Here is a 12,750-nt window from a genome sequence, read left to right on the forward strand (position 1 = left end):
GTGGCCTGCGTTGCAGAGAGGTGTAAAAAGGGGCATAGCCTCATTACACCTCTGTGCATGAAGCCCCCTGGCGCATACTGGAGGTTCCAGGTGGGCTAGTTTGCCCCAGGGAGCCCCAGTTTGCAAGGGGAATTAGTTCCCCCTCTTCAAACATGCACGGGGGCTGCGTTGTAGAGAGGTGTAAAAAAGGGTGTGGCATCTATGAATCACTGAGTGGGTTTTTAGATACTTGTATTGCTGTAACAATGGATTCAAATATGATACTCTGCATTTTACAAAGAGTGATAAAAGATTTTACTAGTGTATGAAAAGGTGTATGTGATTGTCACGAGGATGATGTCAACAGTGATGTCATCAGTGATGTCATTTGAGATATCAGTGATGTCACTGACCATGTCATGAATGATGTAATATGTGAAATCATCAGCAGTGGATTGCGGGTGCGCGAAATATAGTTAGTACAACTAACTACATAGGAGCAATTTCAATGGTTTTGTATGAGTGAAATGTCCAGCTAACTACAACACCCCTAAAACTTCTAGTTTTTTGAGTGAATTTTAAAGGTTTTTTAAATGCTAATTCCTAACTATATAGGGCCTGAAACCTATGGTTTTTCAGTGAATATATATATGTGTATATATATAAAATATATATATTTTATATATATATATACACACACATATAGACACTGACGAAGCTGGAATAGCGAAACGCGTCTGTCAGAGGTGAAGGGGGGTTTGCATTAAAATTACTTAAATCGGATTCCAGTGTGCTTGCCGTTTCTTCGACTTTATAGTCGAATGTGTTGCAATATATTATATATCCGCCCTGAACCCCAAAAATACCCCAGCACCCAAAAACCTAAATAAACCCTAAACCCCAAAAATACCCCTGCCCCCCAAAACCCTAACCCGCCCTGATCCCTAAAATTATCCCAGCACCCCAAAACGCACCCTGAACCCTAAAATTACCCCTACACCCCAAAACCCTAGCACACCGTGACCCCTAAAATTACCCCAGCACCCCAAAACCCAAAAATAAACCCTAAAATTACCCCTGAACCCCCAATAACATATAGCCCTGCAGCCCAACCCCAAAGTATATACTTACATTTAAAAAACATATGCTTTTACCATTCATGCATTTACAACGAATTTCGTTCTAAAAGCATGCGTGGTAAAAGCATATAAAATGTAATGCCATGCGTTGTAATGGCATTGCGGAGTCATAGTATTTGCGTTGTCAGGGTATGCGGGATAAAAGATTTGTGGTAATGGTTGTTTACTGGTAGAAGCAGTTCAAAAATAGGTTATTCACTTAAAAGCAGTCTTTAGCAACAGATAACCCCAACTGGAGTTATCACGACGCCAAGGTCCAAAGAAATCCCAAAGTACGGCGCTGACCACGAGGTGTGCTGCGTCGGTCCCGGAGTCAAAACAGACCCACAGAGAACATCCCTTAAAAAATGAAACTAAAACATTGAATTTTTTATTTTTAAATGCATTCCATATTTCTTTAAGGAAAACAGGCTGCATTAACCCCTTAAGTGCTCATGACGAGCTCAGCTCGTCATGAGGCACGGTGCGCAGGTGCTCATGACTAGCCGAGCTCGTCATGAGCCGTGGAACGCTCACACGTGGGGATAATTCCCCTGCTGTGCTGAAAGTTCCACGGAAACGGGTGTGGTCATGACTAGCTCAGCTCGTCATGAGCACACTAGCACCATGCCTCATGACGAGCTGAGCTCGTCATGAGCACAGGGGCGCTGTGCGCGCCCCCCGCGCCCCAGCACAGCGGGGAAATTACCCCCGCTGCGAAGGGGCTAAAAAAAAAAAAAAGCTGCTTTATTTAAAAGCAGTCCCATAAATGGTGGTCTGCTGAGCCCAGCAGGCCAACATCCCTGGGAGGGCCTGTCATTCCAAATGGACTGGCAAATTTGAGAGGCTCTTTCATATTCATGTGCCTCGCAATTTACGACCCCATTGGGAATCGCAAACAGTGTTTAAGCACACTGTTGTACATGCCAAATACCGCCTCGCAAATGTGACGCAATTTGCCAGGCACTATTTGGCAGGTTGTACATCTGGCCCTGGGTGCTTTATATAAGAAGTGATATGAAGTGGAATGAAGTAGATTCCAGTCATTATGGTATGTATGAAGGAGCCAACTTGGAGATTGTGAAATAGAAAGCAGCAACACCAGGTATCGCATACAATGAACTTACCTTATGAGAATCAGTAAGTTGTCAAAGACTCTAAGAATCAGCCGAGCACATGGGTTGCGATACAGTGGGTCACCATTAGGAAGCATACCACACACAAATGCTCCAGCCTTTGCCTCTTTCAGGTCACTTGGCCATCGGGTCTCTTTTAACACTCCCAGAATGGTTGATACACAAAAGCTTAGCTGAAGTAAAAATAGAGAAAAAATAATAAAATTAACAACAAAAAACAAAATTTGAGAATTTGTTTGGCAATAAAACAGAACTTATGCTACTCAGAAAGCTTGAAGGACAAAGCTGTTATGGCCAAGTTAAACAAGATTCTCTTTACCTCAGAAGTGATCACTTGCCAAAGATTTAAGCCTATGCATGGTTTGCTTCTTTGAGGTGTAGGCCACTTATCTAAGGAAAATATATGCCACCTACGATAAAAAGCACTGGTAACCCATTAAGGTTTAGGTTGGGTGGCTTTAGAAGTACAGTTACACTACACAGTTAAAAGAACAGTTATAAATTAACAAACTGTTTTTTGAACATGGATTGTAATAATTTGAAATGTTAAAAGTTCTTTTTTCTTTAAGGGTGATTAAAAGGTAATAAAGGGACATAGGTTCTTTCATTTTGCTTAAAATGAACAGCTAACATTTTGGAGGATGGGGCGTAAAACATCTTTGGAGGCCTTGTGTTTCTACCTTTCATTACATTAGTAGCAGTAGTAATTGTTCGTTTCGGGCACAGGCCCATAAAACACATCATACAATAAATAATAAAACAAACAAATATATTCAAAATTAAGATGATCAAAATCTATTTTATAGAAATAGGTGTCAGATTTCTGGAGTGTTATGTCGATTCCTTCTTCAGTTGCTTTGGTGCTGTTTAAATTCTTAAAATGTGTTCCTTTGTGTAAGCCTTGTCGCTCAGTGCCACAGCTACCCAGGTTTGAGCTGAAGGTTTGTTAAACTAAACCGAAGGGGCCTAAACTGGTTGAGAAGTGTATTACAGTGACGTTGCACTACCACACCATATAATACACCTCATTACCTCACACAAACCATATGAGGATGGGTCACCACAAGAAACTACTTGTGCGTACCAAGATATGTCCCAGGAGTATCACTGAGGCAAACTAACTAAGCAGGTGAACAAGCTGCTCTCAGGACTGGGAGTTCAAGCAAACTATAGCAGACACACTCTTCCAACACCGGAATAACTCCATTAGAAATTTTCACAACCACAGAAATCACAAAATGACAGTTATTTTCATCCAGACATTACCATCTACAGTCTCTGGGAAATACCATGTTGGTAAGCCGATACAGGATATCTGCTTATACTTTTCTCCCAGTATCGTTGATATCAAATGTTCTACAGAAATTCAGAGTATCCAACATGATTATAATTCCAATAGCTTCCAAAGGGCTTTGTGAGCCATGGTTCTTACACTTACAACTGTTATGGCAACACAGTGTCATAATTCCTTAACACAAAATCACTCTAACCGTGCAGCAGTGGAGGGTTTTTAACCCAAACCCATGAGACCTACAGTTAGGGTGTGGTTCTTGAAGTAGCAGTGTTTCTGCATTTACCTATAGCAACAGTACTTCTCATTAACAAGGCACATAAACCATCCACTAAAAGAAGTTACACCTTCAAGTAGAATAGATATCCAACTTGGTGCCAAATTAACTACAAAACGTTTAGCATCACGAAACAGTAACAGCCTGATAATGCTCGTATTTCCCTAATTGTAAACTCATGCACACTTCACTAAGAGTTTATCAGTCAGCTATTGCAGCTTATTTGAGAGGGCTGCACAGTAAACATATTTTCACAGTTCCATTAATAAAAAGGTTCATGCGAGGGGCAAAGAGGCTTTTCCCTGGTAGAACCAACCCTACAGTGGAATCTCAATTGGTTCTAGCAGGTTTCATGAAAGCGCCTTTTCGAGCCCATGCACAAAGCCACACTAAAACACCTTACTTTGAAAACAGTCACCTTCGTGGCTATGACATCATTAACAAGGGTAATCCAGATACATGCACTCAGTGAAATAACCATTCCTATCCATACCAAGGACAAACTGGTGAGGAGAACCAACCCAAAAATCTTACCAACGGTCATACCACCTTTTCACATTAATAAACCATCACTGTAGCTGCCTTTTTCTGAAGGCCACCCAAGGCTGTTGAGAGAGCCTTGCATCACTGAATGTCAGGAGACAGGTATGTACTACATTCAAATTGCTAAAGACGGCACGAAGACCAGTCAACTTTTTGTAGGACAGTCAGCACAGGCCTTAGGGACAGAAGTGACAAATTCTATTGCTAGATAGCCTGTTCAAACTGACGATGTGTTATTCACTAGCATATAAGTCTTTAGTCACTAAACCAAAGGCACAATCAGCTAGGAAAAAAGGGAGCTATGACAGCCAGCCAACGTTTCAATGCAACAAATTTGCAGCGTAGCCACATGGTCTTCCTTCAGAGCATACATTCACAAGACATTACTGTGCAGACTAACAGTCACAGAAGAGGTGGCTGAGGGCCAAGCAGAAATAACAACATCTTTATTTCAACTCCCTGTTCTAGCCCACCTCTCCAGAGGAAAGGGGTACGGAAATCTTATTGGTTCAAACCTATCTTTGGTCTCTTTTTTTAAACAATGACAAATATATGTCGCAAAATGAAAGGGCCTAGGGCCTTTCTAGCCTATATTCAACTTTGCATTGCTATTATAATATACCGTGGGACTCACATCCAGACGATGGGGAAGGATGCAAACATCTGAACCTATGAACGTTCCACTACTGGAGTAATTCCACACATCTATAGTACACATAAAATGATTGGCAGTGGCCTAAACTGATTGACAGAGGCCTAAACATAACAAAGCATTTATGCACAAACCCCAATTACAAAATGGTGACAAGTACTTACTCGTGAACGGTTTAGACTTGCAAGACCACCTGTTGCTAGGTCAGATCCGTGACATTTGGCACCTACATACTGCAGAAATGCTTCAGGACTCCTTACCACTCTATAAAAGACACAAAAAGAATTTTAAAACACGAATAACATTCTAAATTGCATCTTGTCATTACACTGGGCATCCTCCAACCATAAGTCTCGATCTCATTCACATAATGTGCTGTAGCAGGTAAAGTAGGACATCACCTGCCTCTTGGCTGCCACTTTATAATGGAGCCAATTGAAAACATTTCGAGATCACATAAGGAGTACAACTCTACCTAATCAGGGGAGACTAGCACCGAGGTCATCCATACAACCATAGTAGTACACAAGAACCTGGACAACCGACTGCACCACCACAGCATCTCCAGCCCATTTCTTTGTGACAAGAGGAAGAAAAAGGCATTCACTAGAACTAAGCAATATAGAGGCATCTAATTGTCTAACATGCTATAGAAAGAAACATAACATAACATTAAATACCTGTAATAATTTGCCAGAAAGCCCCTATCTCCCGAATTGACTTTATCAGAATATTTCTAAACCATTGTTTGTAAGTTTTCCATTTCAGGAAGGAAAAAGCTACTTACCAGTATGCATCTGTTCTTGGCATGTAAATGTAAATGTATGTGTACTTGTAAAGCGTACTGTTACCCCATCACTCGAGGCATCCTGGCGCTGTATACCGCTGGGGAACCCGTCCTGGCTTTCCCTGTGAGAGGGCACCCCCAAGGTGCAGCCAGGCATCCCCGGCGCTGCTAGGGCCGTTGTGGAGATTAAGCAAGCTATTGCCCAGAGTTGCAGAGTGGGACCAATGGTTAGCGTAGGCACCTAGGCGAAAATTATCGAGTCCGCGGACATTGACCCAAGACCCTGTCACGTCGGGAATTGAACCCTGGTCCCGGGCCGACCTCTGCTTCAGGGTCTGCCGCTTCTAAGCAGTGAGCCACACTTCTCCACATGTAGAGCTGCAGAGTTGTACACTTAGCATTAGATCGCCACATGGTGTTGGGCTAGGATGATGCAGGTTGTTGTCCTCTTGGAAGAAGTCTTTGTTAGTCCCGAGATAGGTGACTCCTCCCTTGGACAATACTGCGCATCAGCTCCACCCTTAGATTGTTTTTCGCCATGATGAGAAATGATGGAGTCAGTAGAAGTAAAGAAAAAAGGGATGTCCATGCGTGTGCATCTAAGAAAAATAAAAACTGGAACGGATACAAGTCTAGGGGAGGCGGGAGGGCGTGTACAAATCTACAGCTCTACATGCCAAGAACAGATGCGTACTGGTAAGTAGCATTTTCAGTTTGAGGCATATGAGCTGCAGATTGTACAATTAGCATAGATTGTGCAGCAGTGCTCCCCTAGCAGTGGTCGCTTGTACTCGTTGCAGTGGTTTGAAATAGAGTTTTAAAGACAGCTTGGCCTACTGCAGCTTGCTGCTTGGCTTGCACATCAACACAATGTGTTTAGTTAAGGTGTGTGGTGTAGACCAGGTTGCTGCTTTACATATGTCCTCTAGGGGTATGTTTCCTAAGAAAGCCATAGAGGCTCCTAGTTGGCGAGTGGAGTGCGCTCTAGGAGGAACTGTTAATGTACGTTTAGCTTTTATATAGCATATTTGTATACATTTTACAATCCACCTCGCAATCCCGCCTTTAGAGATGGGGTTGCCTTTGTGCGGAGGAGAGGAAGCGACAAACAGTTGTTTTGTCTTTTGAAAGGGTTTAGTTCTATCTATATGATACGATGAGCACCATCCACTCCGGATCCCCTACCGGCCCCTGCCCCCACCACGTCTTCAACAAGGCCGACTCCATCATCGAACCCCAACTCCGGGACATCAACAGCTCCTTCAACACCGCCACCTTCCCGGAGATCTGGAAGCATGCCGAACTCAGCGCCCTCCTGAAGAAACCAACAGTGGACCCCACCGACCTCAAGAACTTCCGCCCCATCTCGCTCCTCCCTTTCCCTGCCAAAGTCCTCGAGAAGACAGTCAACAGACAGCTCGCCGCCTTCCTTGAGATAAACGGATCCCTCGACCCCTCGCAATCAGGTTTCCGGGCCAACCACATACCGAGACCGCCCTGATCGCAGCCACCGATGACATTAGATCCCTGCTAGACAACGGGGAAACAGCGGCCCTCATCCTCCTGGACCTCTCTGCGGCTTTCGACACCGTCTGCCACCGCACACTAGTACATCGCCTCAGCAACACCGGAATCCAGGAGAAGGCACTGGAGTGGATCCTCTTGTTCCTCGCCGGAAGAACCCAGAGAGTCCGCCTCCCCCCGTTGGGATACGAGGCCACCGAAGTCATCTGCGGCGTACCCCAAGGATCATCACTCAGCCCAACCCTCTTCAACGTCCACATGAGCCCTCTCGCAGCCATCGCACGCCAACACAACCTCAACATCATCGGAAGTCCTCATCCTGGGATCATCGTCCCTCCGCCTGGGACGACTCCTGGTGGCCCCCCTGCCCTGGGCACCACTCCCAAGCCAACGGACTACGCCCGTAACCTGGGCTTCATCCTGGACTTCTCCCTTTCGATGACCAGACAAGTCAACGCCGTCTCATCATCCTGCTTCAACACCCTGCGCATGCTCCGTAAGATCTACTGCTGGATCCCCGCGGAAACCAGGAAAACGGTCACCCAGGCACTCGTCACCAGCCGTCTGGACCACGGAAACACCCTCTACGCCGCAACCACAGCCAAACTTCAGAAAAGACTACAGCACATACAGAACGTCTCCGCACGACTCGTCCTGGACATCCCCCGACACAACCACATCTCCGGCCACCTGAAAGGCCTGCACTGGCTCCCCGTCAGCAAGAGGATCATGTTCAGACTCCTCACCCACACACACAAGGCTCTCCACGACCTAGGCCCCAAATACCTCAACAACCGCCTGACTTTCTACACGCCCGCCCGCCAGCTACGATCAAACAGCCTCGCCCTCGCCGCCGTACCTCGCATTCGCAGAGCCACCGCCGGAGGAACAGCCTTCTCCTTCCTGGCAGCCAAGACATGGAAATCCCGCCACATCCACCTTTGGCTGGACCATCTCTCCTTCAGGAAGCAACTCAAGACCTGGATTTTCGAGCAGTAACGGACCCATCCCCCAGCGCCTTGAGACCCAACCGGGTGAGCAGTGCGCTATATAAATTCTGTGATTGATGGATTCATATATAGTACAAGAGAGCACTTTTAACATCTAATGTGTGTAAAGCTATTTCCGCTACAGAGTCTGGGTTTTGCTCTTTCCGCTACAGAGTCTGGGTTTTGGAAAAACACCGGTAACTCTACGGACTGGTTTAGGTGAAAAGGAGTGATGACTTTTGGAAGAAATTTTGTATTAGATCTAAGAACCACTTTGTTAGGATGTATTTGAAAAAAATGGTTCTTGTACAGTGAAAGCTTGTATCTCACTTACTCTTCTGAGAGAAGTAATGGCAACGAGGAAAGCAGTTTTCCATGTTAGGAATTGCAGTTCACATTTATGTAGCGGCTCGAAAGGGGGTCCCTTGAGTCATGTAAGGACAATATTTAGGTTCAACACAGGAGAATGTGGTAACCTGGGTGGGATTATTCTTTTTAATCCTTCCATGAAAGCTTTAATTGCGGGAACTGTGAAGAGAGACAGATGTTGCCTGTTTTGTAAGTAGGCTGCAATTGCTGCAAGGTGCAGGCGTATGAAGAATATGCCAAATTAGACCTTTGTAGATGTAAAAGGTAACAAATGATATTTTGGATGGAAGCATCCAGGGGATCAATTTGATTATTTTTGCAATATTTTGCGAATCTTTTCCATTTAGCGGCGTAACACGCTCTGGTAGTGGGTTTCCTAGCCTCTTTAATAGTTTGTTCATACAGTCTGGTGGTAGGTTTAGATAACCAAACTCTAAGACTTCAGTAGCCAGATCGCCAAATTCAGTTGGGTCGCGTCTGGGTGTCTGATTTCTCCATGGTTCTGTGTTAACAAGGATGGAGTTAGTTGTAACTTTTGGTGTGGAACTAGAGAGAGTTCTAACAGTGTGGTGAACCACAGTTGTCGTGCCCATGTGGGAGCTACCAGGATCAGTTTGAGAGACTGTTGTCTGAGCTTGCGCACCACTAATGGAATCAGTGGGAGAGGCGGAAAAGCGTACGCAAATCTGCCTGACCAGTTCATCCAGATCGCATTGCCTTCGGACAGTGGGTGTGGAAACCTGGGGCAAAGACTGGGCATTTTGCATTTTCGTGGGTGGCAAACAGATCTATGTGTGGATGACCCCACCTTTGGAAGAATGGCTGAAGAACTTGTGGATGTAGTTCCCTTTCGTGAATCTGTTGTGACTGCCGACTTAACAGATCTGCTATCTGATTGTGAACCCCTGGAAGGTGTTCCGCTAACAGATGTATGTTTTGAGGAATGGCCCATCTCCAAATGTTCTGTGCGAGCTGGGACAGTTGCAGAGAGTGTGTCCCCCCCTGTTTTTGTATATAGTACATGGCTGTCAAATTGACCGTCCGGATTAGGACAGCTTTGTTTTGTACTTGAAGTTTAAAAGTCTTGAGTGCTAAGAATATTGCTAGCAGCTCTAGATGGTTGATATGGAACAGTTTTTGTTGATTGTTCCATTGACCCTGAGTTGTATGATGTAAGAGATGGGCTCCCCATCCTGTGAGGGATGAGTCTGTTGTGAGCACTACTTGTGGAACAGGCTTGAGGAACGGCCGCCCCTTTGTCAAGTTTTAGGTGTTCCACCACTGCAGAGAGCAATGTGTGTGGCTGTCCACCAGCCCCAGGTCTGTTAGTTGACCTTGAGCTTGGTTCCACTGTTTTGCTAAGCACTCTTGTAATGGGCGCATTTGTAATCTTGCGTGTGGTACTATGAAGATGCAAGACGCCATCATGCCTATTAGCCTCATGAACACCCTGGCTTGCAGAGACTGTTGGTGTTGAAAAGCGGTGATTAAGGCTTGAATGCTCTGTATCCTGGCTGGACTGGGATATGCTAGGGCTGTAGACGTGTCTATTGTAGCTCCTTGATACTGATGGACATGCGAAGGCTGCAGGTGCGACTTGGTGTAGTTTATCGTAAACCCCAAGTCATGCAACGTTTGAATTGTCTGATGTGTGTGTTGGACACACTGATTGAATGACTTGGCTTTTATGAGCCAATCATCTAGATAAGGGAAGACATGTATTTGTTGTCTCCTGAGATGTGCTGCTACCACTGCTAGGCACTTTGTGAATACTCGCGGTGCCGTTGTCACTCCGAATGGAAGGACTTTGAACTGATAGTGTTGTCCTTCTAGTACAATCCTACATACTTTCTGTGAGCAGGATTTATGGGGATATGGAAGTAGGTGTCCTTTAGATCTAGTGTGGTAAGGAAATCACCTTGTTGCAGCAGTGGAAGCACTTGTTGTAGAGTGGTCATATGAAAATAATCTGATTGTATGTAATGGTTGAGGGGCCTGAGGTCGAGAATGGGCCTTAGTGTCCCGTCCTTCTTGGGAATTAGAAAGTACAGCGAGTAAACCCCTGTTCCTTGTTCTTCTAAAGGAACTATTTGAATAGCACCCTTTTGTAGAAGTGACAGAACTTCTTGTTGGAGCAGAGTCAGATGGTTTGTAGACATTGGACGCTGCCTGGGAGGTATGTGTGGAGGGGTTGCTGTACATTCTAGGCAGTAGCCATGTTGGATAATCTGTCTTACCCACTTGTCTGTTGTAATGGGAGTTCCAGACAGGCAGGAACTGTGTTAGTCTGCCCCCTACAGGAGTAGAATGCTGTGGGGGGGAGAGCGGAGGAAAGTCATTATTTAGTGGTGGAAGAGGATCGATTGTTGTTCCGGCGACCTCTTCACTTGGTATTATTGCCTCTGTATCCTCCTCTATAATATCCCTTGTTAGAGGATGTTTGTGACTCGAAAGATGTGGTAGTGTCTGCTCCAGTTTGTTTAGAGCCTCCTCTGTAGAAGGAGCGACGAAAGGAGCCTCTAGCTGGTGTGGACTGTAAAGCCCCCATAGACTTGGCAGTGTCTGTGTTTTTTCATTTTTTCAAGTGTAGTTTCTACTTCTGGGCCAAATAATTGGTTGCACTTCTTGTTTAAACCCTGAAATGCGTAACCACGCATGCTCCTTGGTTTTCCTCCACACTATGCACAATGCGCCAAGACTGCAAAAAGTTGGAAAGGCGTTGGCGACGCAAGTACGATCTTGTGGAGAAAACGAAATACCGCGATGCTATAAAGTCATATCAAAAACAGATTGCTGCAGCTAAAAAGAATTATCTTGAGCAGAGAATTGACAAAGCCGATAATACGAGCCGGGAACTTTTTAGGATTGTGAAGGAGTTTGTCAATCCTGTCGTAGGCACCCCTGTTCATTCACATACTGAAGAATGGATCAAACAGCTTGCAGACTTTTTTATGGCCAAAATCTTAAAGATTCAGGACACTTTTTCTTCTGTGGATCCTTCGACTGTTGCCGCTGTTTCAGGGGGTAAGTCGAACTGTATAGCTCCCTTACAAGCAGAATCCGGGCCCTTACTATCTGTCTTTCCCCAGTTGTCCTGTGAAACATCGCTCGAGCTGCTATCCCGGCTGCAATCTGGCTCGCCTCTGGATGCCTGTCCGGCGAAATGCTTGGGCAGGGTGGCTTCAGCTGTGAACAGCTTGCTGAACCCCCTGCTTAATCTATCATTGAGCTCCGGGGTGGTTCCTCGACAATGGAAACACGCACTTATTTTGCCGTTGATTAAGAAGCCTCTGCTCGACCCCCTGCAGTGGGCTAACTATAGACCGATCTCCCTCCTCCCTGCTCTGGCGAAGGTGCTGGAGAAACATGTTCAGCATACTCTTACCACCTTCATTGAGAATAACAAACTGCTGCATGATTCCCAGTCTGGCTTTCGTGCGAATTACAGCACGGAGACAGCTCTGGTAGAGGTTACGGACGCCATCAGGGAGACGTTCGATCACGGAGGAAAGGCTATGTTAGTCATGTTGGACTTGTCGGCGGCGTTCGACACCGTCCCACACGCAGGTCTCCTTTCAAGACTCAGGGAGATCGGTCTGCGGGGGACGGTGTTGGACTGGTTTCAATCCTTTCTTGCCGACCGCCGACAGGTGATCTGGGCTCCGCCGTTCTCGGCTTGAATGCCTTCGCTGGAGGTGGGGGTGCCACAAGGCTCTATCTTGAGCCCCACCATCTTTAACATATATATGGCCCCTCTAGCGGAGGTAGCGGAGGCGTTTGGGGCCCGGGTCATCTCATACGCTGATGACACCCAGCTCCTGTTCACCTGCAGGAAGGGAGAGGTCTTCAACGGCGGCAGAATCAAAGACTGTCTGAGCGCAGTCTTTGCGTGGTTTCAGCGGCACAGCCTCAAATGCAACTCAGACAAGTCTGAGCTGCTCTTTTTCGGCTGTGCCCCTGATCCGGGTTGGAAGACATGGTGGCCCCAGGACATGTTCCCCCCGGAGAAACCATCTTCTCAAGCAAAAAATCTTGGAGTGGTGTTCGACGATGATCTTTCTTTCCGTCCACACATTCTGGGATTA

At 45.8% G+C, this 12,750-nt stretch overlaps 1 protein-coding gene across 1 annotated transcript in view; it reads right to left on the minus strand.

Moving 5' to 3' along the window:
- Positions 1 to 12,750, minus strand: part of LOC147706789 (exportin-5-like) — a 1,247,062-nt gene that overhangs the window by 728,355 nt on the left and 505,957 nt on the right. Inside the window, exons 18-19 of the mRNA XM_086925922.1 lie at positions 5,161 to 5,260; positions 2,225 to 2,406 (exon numbers count right to left, since the gene is read on the minus strand). Of these exons, the coding sequence (XP_086782048.1) occupies positions 2,225 to 2,406; positions 5,161 to 5,260 (282 nt within the window). The remainder of the gene's footprint in view (positions 1 to 2,224; positions 2,407 to 5,160; positions 5,261 to 12,750) is intronic.

The sequence above is a fragment of the Lissotriton vulgaris genome, chromosome 6, assembly GCF_964263255.1.
Source record: "Lissotriton vulgaris chromosome 6, aLisVul1.2, whole genome shotgun sequence".
Taxonomy (NCBI): domain Eukaryota; kingdom Metazoa; phylum Chordata; class Amphibia; order Caudata; family Salamandridae; genus Lissotriton; species Lissotriton vulgaris.